This window comes from Anopheles coustani, chromosome 3 (genome assembly GCF_943734705.1).
Source record: "Anopheles coustani chromosome 3, idAnoCousDA_361_x.2, whole genome shotgun sequence".
Taxonomy (NCBI): Eukaryota; Metazoa; Arthropoda; class Insecta; order Diptera; family Culicidae; genus Anopheles; species Anopheles coustani.
Genome location: NC_071288.1, coordinates 37,892,148 through 37,904,645, shown reverse-complemented (window position 1 = coordinate 37,904,645; position 12,498 = coordinate 37,892,148). Strand labels below are relative to the sequence as shown.

The 12,498-nt window shown below is 44.9% G+C and overlaps 1 protein-coding gene across 1 annotated transcript in view; it reads left to right on the top strand.

The window, feature by feature from the left end:
• The window catches only part of LOC131260397 (protein TANC2), a 120,360-nt gene that overhangs the window by 95,255 nt on the left and 12,607 nt on the right, over nucleotides 1-12,498 (top strand). Inside the window, exon 3 of the mRNA XM_058262103.1 lies at nucleotides 3,128-3,282. Within this exon, the coding sequence (XP_058118086.1) occupies nucleotides 3,128-3,282 (155 nt within the window). The remainder of the gene's footprint in view (nucleotides 1-3,127; nucleotides 3,283-12,498) is intronic.

Below are 12,498 nucleotides of genomic sequence, written 5' to 3'. Positions count from 1 at the left end.
CCGAACGCAACAAATAGTCATTGTTAGTTTGGTGCTTGGAGGGCACACGGCGCAGCATACTCGACGGAAGGACACATTCATATCGGCTATCGTTGCATGTGTCTGTGAGTGTGTGTTTGTGGCCACGGCACTTGAGCCGAGCACCGTTGAATTATGCTGTTATTAAAGTGGACGCAGACGAGCGTCCATTCTCTCCGCACTCCATAAATGGTGAAGGGTTGATACATTTTCCACCCCGCTTTTCGTCCCCCTCCCCCCCACGAAAGGTGCACCTTTTGGACCCGCGTGGACTCGTGCTCAAGTGCCGTTTCACACATACCGAACCGCCGCCGGCCAACAATCGGTGATCGTTTCGCGCGCCGGTTTTTGGCCAGCCGTTGACGTATCCGACCGGCGACCTTCGGCCACTAATCACATCATCGCTACCAGCGTTACCCGTTTGATTAGTCATTGTGTGTTGTTCGATCAGCCTGTTTACATCATACCGACCGCGATCGGACGATCGGACGGAAGGAAACCACGGTTACATCTGTCAGCGCTTTTGGCTATTTTAGGTGCGATTTCTGTGCCGTTTCGCGATTGAGTAATCTTTGCCTCAAAAACCAAACGGAAAAACACGTGATTTAAATGAAATGATCAAACGGCTTGGCGTCCGCGAAAACAGCACTTTCTTTTCCTGCGTGTGTGTGGAGTGTTTCGTTCCCTCGTTGTTTGCTTTCCGTTTTCCCGCGCCACACTTCCGCGATCGACCCTTCGCAGCATCCATTCCATCGTTGTCGGTTGGTTAGTGGCAATTTTGAGGCCTTTCGGCACTCATTACACGTGAAATCTCGTCCGGCCAGCGTCGTTGCGGCCACTTTTCGGTAGCCCTCTTGGCCGGCGGTTGGGCAATTTCAACGATACGTAATTTTAAGCACGCACGATTTTCCTCCCATGTGGGGCGGTTCAATCAACCGGGAAACGATCGCGTTGCGTTGCGATCCGGTGAGCAGAGGATGTTTGTTTGGTTTTTTTTCCCTCCGTTCCCTCACACGCTCCCTAACCGAAGGGTTTCGGTGGAGGATTTCCATTCCGATGGGGGAGAGTAAAAGTAATGCTTTTTTTTCTGCAGTCGATACGAATCGTTCGGCATCCCAAAATTGCAGTTCTCTGCCGGCTGTTCGTAACAATGGCTTTCAATTACAGATCGGGTTTTAAATCCCCGGCGCAACGCAAAATAACTCCACAAGGGAGGGCCAACATGCATCCCGCCGGCCAGACATTCTTCAAAACTTGCAACGTTTCACGCACGCACGCAAACTGCAGTGTCAATATCGTATTTAGTGTGTACGATGTCTGTCTTTTCGGCAGTTGGCCTCTGCGCGATATGTTAAAAGATGCCAGATATTACACTCGTTCAGCCAATTATATGCAAATTACAGCGCCGCTGGGACACTTAAAGCGATCTTCCACCCTGCTCAGCGTCATTATTATCATTTGGACGTTTTGTTTGCCATTTCGCTCTTCAAATTTGCGGTTGGGTTTTTCGTGGCATCTTTCCAAATCATTAGTCGGCCTCCTGAAAAGAGAACCGCCAAGCTTTACCGAGCAGATGTAGTGATGTAAGGGAAAGTGTGGCAAGATGCCCAAAAAAGATGGGGCAAAAGGCACCGGCACTTTTTTAGCTGAATTAAATCATTCAACACAAAATGAAGTAATAGAGTATGTTCATAAACTTGTCTTTACCCATCCTATATCAATTTCACGACTCTACTATAAGATTTAGCACAGAAAACAGGATAATGCCAATCATGCCTGTAAACATATAAGATTTCCTTACGATGATTGAAGCTATCGTAACAAGTGATAAAATAAAATTACAATAAAAAAAATGCACTGCTGTAAATGTTAAGCAAAACAGTTAAAATATTTGTTCGTTTAAAAGGTCCATTGGACATTACAAAAGATGCTAGGGACTTTAAAACAAAAAAGACCGTAATGTTCGTTTAAAACGATGGTTATTGCATTTGATTTGATTCACACATTGATCCACATTTATTCAGTATGACACTATTTCAGCTAAATTAACTCAAGATTGTACATATTTTTCATTCACAACGTGCATGATGAATTATCCATGTTTCATATTAAAATGTACGATGTAAAATGCATTCCAACAAACATAGTTTTTTAGCTAATTAACTTATTGTCAATTAATTATTAAATCTACCCCGCTTTTTGGGCCAATTGGGTCCCACAATTTAAAATTACACATGGTAAAAAGTGATCTTCAAAATCTTCGTTTTAGTAATAATTTTACAGTTTTAATGTGGGTTTTATTATTTTTTGCCGAAGAAGGCAGGAAAGATAATCAAACTGTGAAGATTTAAAAATTGAATATTGCCTCACATTACCTTATTTAGACTGCATTTTCAAATTGAAAAGAGGGTTAAACCAAGCATCTGTGTGTACATGTATCCTCCATTAAAAAGATCCATCGTAATGATCATATCGATGATGTGCACAATGGGGCAAATGAAGGACAAATGAAAACATACTAACGAATATCAAAAAAGTTAGAAAGTAACAGGATATCTTTAGTTAAGTATTAATCCATATTCATATGCTCATACATCCATATTTGAATGTTGTTTAGCTTTAGTGTGATAATCAATAAGGAATTATTTATTTGTTAGGGATCATTTCAACGTTGGTTCAATGCATCTGCAAAACTTTCCTTCCATATTTTTTTTTCAAATATAACAAAACGAACCCAACTATAATTTTTAAAATAAACCACATTTACCACTGGGTGGATGGTAATGGATCACCGTCATATGTTACTGGTTGCTGAAAGGTATGCTTCTCAAAACTGCACTTACTAACTCCCTCCCACCGACAACCTTCACTCAAGCTGACAGGACAACGTGTGCAATTTGACACCTTCTCTTTGGGACGAGCATACGACAAGCGTTGGTACCTTCCACCGATAATCGTGGCTCCTTTTTGGTCATTACGATTGTTATTTTTCGCTCATTTGATTCGTTATTATAGACGTACACACAGCCGACGAACCTTCGGATCGCGTCTTACAGTGGAACAAAGTTTGGAACGCTTGTACAACGCTTTCTCCCCTTCACATTTGCAGATATTCTCTCCTCGAATGGCGCCATCTATCAACCGCTCAGTCGAAAGATGCAGGCCTACGGCAGCAGCAGCCATCTGATGTCACCGCTCGGTTCGCCCCAGCCCCAGGCCCGATCGCAGATGCGCACAAATGGGCACTTTTCATCGATCTATCAGGTATGTGTAGCTTGACATAAGCAGGGTTTAAAATAATCGTTACTTGTTTAAAGTTTAAATCAACCCTAAACGGTGAATTTTCGTTTATCAAAGATCATTATTATGGATGTCACAAAATCTAGTTTGTAAATATGCCATATGTATTTTATGCTATACTATTATCGTTCTTTAATTTATGTATTCTGCTCGTTCGAACCGAGCACTGCCAACGTTCCTTTTCATATTAATAACGTTCAGTTTTGAATGGCATGGTTCAAGGCATGATTGACAAGGGCCCACTTGTCTCGATTGTGACGGACGACAATTTTCCGACCCTCTGTCAATTGGAAGTCAATTCTTCGTGGCCACATTACGAATTCTATTAAATTCGCCACCGGGCGCCCCCTTCCCCCCGCAGCCCTTCGCCGTTTGCCAATCGATCTGGAGCGCCGTCTTTATAGATTCGACCGGGCAGCTAATTAAGGCAGAGGTCATCACCGCCCATCCACCCCCCGTCACGCGTGCCCCACAACCACGCGTCGGTCGGACAATTATCAACGGGTTTTTCTTTCGGCGCACACCGAGACACGAGCTCACGGACACGGACACGGTTCCTTGATTGATATATTTATTACGCGCGAACGTTGGTGCGTCCGAAAGTGATGTTTTACTTTTTTTTTTCCTCCTACCCTTCGGCCTCAGACCGTCCCCACAACCGTCTCCTTGTCCGGCCAACCGGTTGAAGGGCATAAAATCGCGACTAAAAAAAACGGCACACACGTATTCTTCTCGCCCAAAACCGATCGCGTAATCGAACGATCGTTCGGAATGATCAACTTTGGTGGTGGTGCGCGAAAAACCCCGGGAATCGTTTATCCTTTCGACATGCACGTCGCTTGAGAAAAGTGGATGAAAAAAAACTCTTCTCACCCAAAATCGGTGTGCCATCCCTGACCTTCCTCTACGCGGGAAGCTCCTCGGAAGCTGCCAGCTAGACAAGCTGCTCGGTGAGCTTGCTTGCTTGCTTTGGGCTATAAACACACGAGGCGGGCTGCTGGTTTGTTTTGGGGCAATTAGCTGCCCGCCGCTTGCCGTTCCCTGCGTTTGCCTGTGAATGGACATCGGTCGGTCACATTGATTAGGCCCCGGCTAACTCTGACGATGGACGAACGTGGACCACTGACCTAGACACGGTTTTCGGTGGACTTCTCGTGCGGGTCCGAAAGGAGCGCGACGATCATTTGGAACTCATTCGGCACAAGGCTTTCCAGGCGAAATGGTGCTAGTTGTTTGAGGCTTTTTATAGGCCCGTTTTTTATGGAGGCAAGTGGCTGATCGTTACACGACAGGTGCTTCATGCAAGTGTTTCGCTAAAATCTTCGTAATCCGAGCCTTGGTTGGCTTGCGCAGGAGTTGAATATTCATACACTTTTACTGCGTTTATTGTGCTGCTAAAATGTCATTAAAATTTTACACAACAAATGTGTTACATCGAAGGCAAGCTGGCGCATCGATCGAACGATGGAGGCATCAACATTCTTGCGTTAATAGTTTATGCGCGCACATTCCCAGCGAATATCATCGCGCCATCGCCGAAAAGAAGGTGCCAATTGAGCCGAGAACCGGCCAGTTGGGATTTGCATTCCAAATGGCTCATTCGAAAGTCGTCAAGGCTCGTAAAAGTGTACCCTTTTACCTCCCCAGAGTCCCGGTTACCAGAAACGGGGCGCAATATCGAACCGAATCAGTTGATTGCCGTACTCTACACGATTGCAATTTATTGATATTTTAAATCGGAGGCCTCAACTTACTCCATCATAGCAGCGTCCGACGGTGATTGACTGTGGCCGGCGGCAACGGCATCATTCAGCCCACCACCACGTGGTTTAATGGAAAGGAAGGTGGACAGAAAACGGAGAAAAAAGAAAACATTGGGCAAAATTAAACATTTTCGCCAACCATCAGCGCTTTTAATGGGCCTTGCTGGCAATTGGGCACAGTTTTACGATACTCTGACGAAGTAAATGAATTTATTTCAAAAAAGAAACACCACACACACACACAAGACGAGGCGCCAAGGATATTGCGCAACGGCACTGGAAAACAAATACGCGCGCAAGAGATTTCCAAAAAATCCGGTCTCTGTTTGCGCACGTGTAAGCTTAATGTAAGTCAACCCGCTCCTGTCTTGGGGTTTTCCTTTTCGTTTCCCTGCACAAGATAAAGGGCGGTATTTAGGTTGCCTCCGTAGTTCAAGGCTCTCTCGAAGTCCGCGTCGTAATTTGTACGACAAAAGTGTCAATAAAATGTTGTCCGACACTTCGGCGGCAGTGCACTTAGGATAAATCATGCACGGGGACGCGAAACCCGGCACAGGAATATCATGAATTCGAAAGCAACATCGACCACCGATCGACTGATCGTGTGCGGGGAGAGAGGGTAGGTTGGTTGGTTCCCGGGGGGAGGGTGCGATATTTTATTGATATATTACACGCTTCTTTTCTCAGGTCCCGATGGAACAATTCACGATTGTCGCCATCAACCTTGGCCACACGGCTCGAGGTACGCATATATGCTGTTCCCGCGGCATACGAGTGTGACGATCCGTTTGGTTTTGTTTTCGTTTTCCATGAGGCGGTTTCCCGGACTTACCTCGCAACAGGCCCAACGCGAAAGCTAATTGAAACGTAAAACCACCCGCAGATTCACGCTCGGGGCCAGTTTAATGAAGGTTGCACGGAGAGTAAGAGCGCGGGAAACGGAGCGAGTTGGATGTAGATCGGGGTTGATTGTTAAATGTATCCGATTGAAATGCATCCAATTTACCGGTGGAAGCTGACGAGAGTATGTTTCGCATGGTGTGCATGTGGCCCACCGTGACCAATCGGTGGGCTCGATTCGTTGGCATAAAGTCACCAGTCGTGGCCGCGAACGCAGCCCAGCAAATGAAAATTGAAGGGAATTTCTTGTGCTTAATTGATTTTTCGCACGACATTGACAAACGTGAGAATATGTCGTCCCGGTTCCTTCGGTTGTGCGGGTTTTTGTATGGCGTTGCGACACTCGATCGAACGGTCCATCCGAAAATGCATTCGTTGCGGAGCGAGTGTCACGGGCATTGCATGCAATCACGACTATTGCATGCAATCACGAGAGATTTATTATGTTTGCTTATGCACTCGTGTGTCCTCGAGACGCAAAAAGAATTTACAAGCAATAATTTAAATGTTGATTGCATGTAAACTCCAAAATCGACATGTGGAAATAGTGTGAATAATTAGGTGAACTATAGCAGTATAGTTTAAATGTAAATCAAGTAAACTGTTGATAATGATAATATCCCTGGTGAATAAAAATGGTACCAAGACTTTCATCTAAAATGCATTTAATGCAACGTACTCTATGTTGATATCCCGGTATTTTCCAGGAGAGTTTAACCAAATAAAACTCTTTGGTCGGAAAGAAAAGAAAACCTAAGTAAGTCCAATTGCTAGTCGATTCCCGTTTGTTGACTTTAACGCGACAAATCTGTAACCCACAAGTCTCAATGTGAATGATCAGCATTCCCCACCCTCTCTTTGCGATTCCTACCCATTGACAAAACGCTTCAACTTCGCCAAAGGCATACGATCCCTTTCTTTAGCTGCATTTGTCTACTTGCATTAAAGTATGTTTTTGATCCGTGCCGTCCCAGCGACACTCTCTGCCGGTTGCCGGTCGAGCGAATTAAATATTCTGCTTACGTCGGACGCGGATAGCGATCAGCATGAATTTACATCCCACGTGGGGAGGAGAAAAGATCTACTGATTTGAGGAACATGTGTAAGAGAATGTACTCCTGTGTGCCTTCGGTAGGAATTTTCAATTGTTTTGTTCGAAGTTCGAAGTAGATACAATTCCTCTGACCTGTTTTGCCGTTTTGTTTCTACACCCTATTTGCTGCTCGAAACGTTATTTAGACGGTTATGCTGCTAAAAGACGGATGCAATCTTTCACTGCATTGAAATAAAATTGAACACTTTTACCCGCATTTTATTGCAGTGATTCAATCAGGGTGGTTAAGAATCGAAATATTGCAATTACTGTAATTTTCAATAAAAATGTCAAATTGTATTTCATTGCAGTGAAATATTGTACCCGTTTTCTAGCAGCTTTACAATTGATGCTAGGCCCAAATCATAGTACTATTTAAAAAAAATTACATAAACGTATTGCACTTCGGTGTTGAAACTCTTTCAACCTAAATATGTGGGGCTTCTTTTTTTTATTTGAAAAACGTTGTAACCAAATATGTCAAACCACATTCAAAGTTTGAATTAAAAAGGAGCAAAAGTTAAATTTTGTGAATGTGTAAATTTAAAAACAAAATGCAAAAGCTAATCGACAGTTTTGTGCCACAAATATGCATAGAAAGTGAAAATAATATGTTGTACCATCGTTGACAGGCGAATATTTGAGAAATAATGAATTTTTCACATGACCTGGGTAACAAACACCCTTTTTCTGGTTTTATTTGTTTTATGAGGAACTTATTTTATTTGTAAAGAGTTGTTAACTTGCTGATGAATTCCCAAAAATACATTTTTCATTACTCAATCTAATGTTCTTATGTACTTGGGGTAATCTTGTTTCGTTGCTTCATGTTATGCTTCCCTGCAACTAAAACCTGCGCCAAGAGCAACTTGTGATCATCCTTTCCAACCTGTTCATTTGAATCCAATTAGGCCCCACATTATGCAGCGTGGCTTGCTTTCGATGTCGTCTGTGAAAGTGAAAGATTCGCAAGAAAAAATCAACTCTACGTTCCGATTCGTGTAGCGAGAGGATCGCACCGGTACCGTTGCATGTGATCCGTATCCAAAGAGCTTCCAACAGCGGAGTCTCACAGGATAGGTGTAACGGTGGCCCACGGGTGGGTGGGTGGGGACATGGGTTGAACACTGGTCACTCCACCTCCCCTCGCGGCATAATTGAATGTGGCCTCATGGCATCGTGCGGGTGCGCAAAATCTTCACCGATCGTCGTTAGCAAGCCAATCGACAGCTCCGTCGTCCGATCGACCAACAGCTACCGACTGGGCGACTCGGGCCAGGCCAGGACATGGCCGTTCCGAGGGCCGTCACCATCAATCTGTGCCCGCCTGCTTTGACCTGGCCCTCCCCCGAACGTAACCACCGGCAGTTTGGCCTGGTCGTGTGCTCGCGTAATGGACGAGCCTCGTTAGTTAGCGCGCACTGACTCCAACTCCAACCAACAGCAGCTCCATGACGTCTCAAGACGTCGTACGTCGAGGTTGGACCTCATACGGATACTGGAGAAGGTGTGTGTGTGTGGTGTGTGTCCGTTTATGGTGCGTCTACCACCGTGTGTCTGCCTGTGCTCCTTCTCCGGGCACAAATTGGAGGCCAACGGTGCACATTAGAGGGTGCACGCTGTTTGTCTCATAATTATATCGCCCCGATTGAGCCTCTCGACCCTACCTCGTGTGTGTGTGTGTGCCCTACACCGACACGCGCATGTGGCAACATCGGCGAAGGAGGAAATTATGATTCATTACATCAATCAGCAAATCACGACGAAGCCTTTTTTAGAGGTGTTGAAAATGAGCGCTCTTCACCGTTGGTTTCCGTTGGCAATGGTCGTCCTCCGCCCCCCGGGTGTTCTACCCCCCCACGAGAGTCCACAACGGGAGGGAGGATTCAATGCGGGCTGCCCGTGGCGTACATAATGTTATGCTGAGGTTCAACCATCGTAAGAAGCCGGCCGAGAGCTGCATGTCCTGCGCCAACGGTTGAAGAATGTAGGAATTATGCAAAGGCAATCCTTTCGCATGCGCGCATACTGCATGATGAGGTCCGGCACACTTGCACAACAGAGCCGACGGGGTGCTGGTGGAAACGGAAAATATGGAAATCAGTGCAATCGATTTGACTACGTTCGGTGCAGCACGGTCCGAGGCGTAACGTCGATGTTCGGTGGCGTTCCGGGCGGGTATGAATTTATGTTGATTCGTAAGTGGTCATCGAATACGTAATGAGGGGTCCGGTTTTTATTAATGGTCGCAACGTGCAGCGCTCCATGTTCACGCGTCTGATACGTGTGGCTGTTTGGAGCGAAATATTCACTAGAACCCTTGCGCCAACTCCCATCCTCACAGACCGTGTGTGTTCTGGCCCTCGCATATTGCGATCGTGCAAGTTTTCGCTCGAAAGCTGAAAGCACCGGTACAGCGAAGCACGATGGCGCCATTTCACGACTCCGAAATAGAACCGACCCAGCTCGATCGCCCCAAACCGGATATTGACGGGAGATGATTAATGGAAGGAGATGGGCTCCGGTTTCTGCTCCAAATGTTTGTGCTGCTCGCGCGATGCCAGACGGCAGGCCGAATTGAAAAACGTTCCGGCAACCGGAGGAATCCATCGGTTTGCACCGTCCTCCGAGCATTGGCTGCCGTAACATTGTCCACTGATTAATGGATAGTACATTCAATCGAGCACGAGCTCCATTGGCACAGTGTTGAGCAATGGGGTTACATACAAATTATTGCACGTATGTTGTAAACGGCAAGCCTTATCCATCGTTGCATTTCCTTCATCTAGGCCACGATCAGCAAGAACGATATTCTAAGTTTAACTGGTTGACTGCTACGTCACCCAAAAGGGGGTGACAGGAGCAATTAGTATTAAAACGTTGTTGACCCATTAATAAATGAAAATGCAACAAAAAATTATTAATATTAAAAATAAAGTTCTTTAGGCAGCTTTGCCTTACCTTCGCTAACCGTAGGTTTTACAAATTTTATAAACAAATTTTATTAGAAAAGATTGTATTAAAAGAGTGTCCCAAAAACGTAAAAACTACATGGCTATAAGTTTTGATAGCCAGCTATCATTTGTTCTAAAATGTTTTCAGCCCATAAATAAATGAAAATGCAGCATAAAAACTGTAGTAATATTAAAACAAGTTCTTTAGGAAGCTAAGTCTTTGCTTGGCCTTCGGTAAACCGTAGGTTTAACAAATTTTATTAACACGTTGACTGCCATGTTACCCAAAAGTGGGTGACAGCAAAAATCAGTTCTAAAAAGTTTTTGAATCATAAATAAATGAAAATGCAACATCAAAATTATAGTAATATTTAATATCAATTCTTTGAGAAGCTAAGTTTTTGCTTAGTCTTCAAAAATCGTTGGTTTAATAAATATTATAAACAAATTTAATGCAAAAATATTGTACTAAAAAAGTGTGCTAAAAATGCTTGGCAGTCAACGTGTTAAAAGGTAAAAACGCCATCATTTTTTATAGCCAGCTGTCATTTCTTCTAAAAAGTTTTTGTCCCATAAATAAACGAAAATGCAACATAACGATCATAGAAATATTAAAAACTAATTCTTTGGGAACCTAAGTCATTGCTAGGCTTTTGAAAACTGTAGGTTTAACAACTGTTATAAACAAATTTTATTAAAAAAAGTCTGTACTAAAAGAGTGACCTAAACACGCTTGGCAATCAACTTGTTAAACGTGATCCGAATTGATGTGAGATCGTTCAAAGCAATCACCTTCAATAAGCGAATATTAAATAAGATAACGACAATTTGTAACGTAAACGGAAATGCAAGGAAGCGCCGCCAGAAAATGGTTAAACGATCGTTTAGAATGAACCATTAGCTCGAAACGCTTCCTAATCATTATCGAGCGCGCGCGTGATCGATCAAGATCATTACTCACGATGCTCCGGCGTCCCGATGATATTATGCAATAAAGCGGAGGGGAGAATAAAAATAAAAATGCAAAAGATGGCACATTGCATAAGCACCGCAACTGTCAAAACCGCGCGGAGAACGGTACGATCCCGATCCCGAGTTGATCGATGTGCTTTTGTCGAGTATCGAGTAAAAACCATCCTTCCCTCAAAGTGTAACGTTTTGCAATCGCCTTTCCGCACGGTGCACCTCGTCGGTTTAATTGCAGCTGCATCGATGCAACGGCCTCTCCATTGGGCAGCTGTCCGCATGTCCTCGCTACATGTTGCCGGTCAGATCTCGGTGTGTGTTTTGGCCCCGAGAGCAGTCGAAGAGCTGATGTGATCCCGATGCCCGATCGACAGTTACGGACAAGTTGTTCTGCTCCGCTCGATCCGGTCCGAGTTGACTGAGATGATTCATCATCATCGATCAACAAGCCAAGGGAACGGCGAGAAGAAGGAGCGAACACGCAGACATGTTCCCTCTGCTGTTCGTCTTGACTTGCATATCTTCGACTCGCCCGATCGGATAATGAAGAGGCAGTATGGTACGTGGTTTGATATCAATTTATTCCACCCTTTTCCGGATGAAGCCCATGCTCCCAACCGGTATGTGCTTCCAACGCACGACAAACAGACACACTCACGCCAGGACCAAAATGGGTTTCCCTGAGTTTTTTTTCCTTTTTGCCCATCTTGGCGTTCAATTGTGGGTTTTTTCTTCGGCACATGTTTTTATTTCGTTTTCGCTCAGTGCAACTTCTTCTTGTCCTTTAACTTTCCTTATCCAGCGGCTCGCGAGCCCTGCACACTTCAGGTAGTAAATGGCCATTTTTGGTCGTCCGGTGTGGGTTCCGGTTCTGTTTGTTCCGTTCCCCCCCCCCCGTTGCCGTTGTTTATCTTGTCGTTGGCGGTTGGCGAGCCAGTTTTTGGGCCAAAGTAAGATTTGTTTGGGCTCATTTTGCCGTGATTATGGTTGCCCACTTATGGGACGCCCTCGAGCCTTCGAGCGCTAAACGGGCATTCCGTTTGGTGTCCATTTTGGTCTTTGTAAGTTGAAACTGAAACTGGAGACGAAAAAAAAAAGTTTGTAACGTCCCTCCTCCTTCCCATCCCCTGCGTTCGATCCTAAAGGTGCACTTGTCTTTTCGCTTCCAAGGATTCTTCTGATCGGTATCGATATGGTTCGGAAGATGGTAGACGGTTTTTTTTTTGTTTTCCATCTTCTCTCTTGCCATCTCAAATCGTAAACATGGCGCAGTAGTTCGCTGGTTCGAACGCTTTGGAGTTTACTTCTTGGCCGGGTTTAGCTGGCCCTTTCGCTGTTCCTCAACCTCAATTACCTCGTCGCCGTCGACGTCGCTTTCGGACGGGCCAGAGCGCGCAGAGTAAGTAGGTGAACCTGTGGACCCTTTCGAAGATGGAGATCTATAATTGGACACACCGCCCCGATGCATTCCCCCGACACCCAGCACCGCTCAATGTGGACGGTT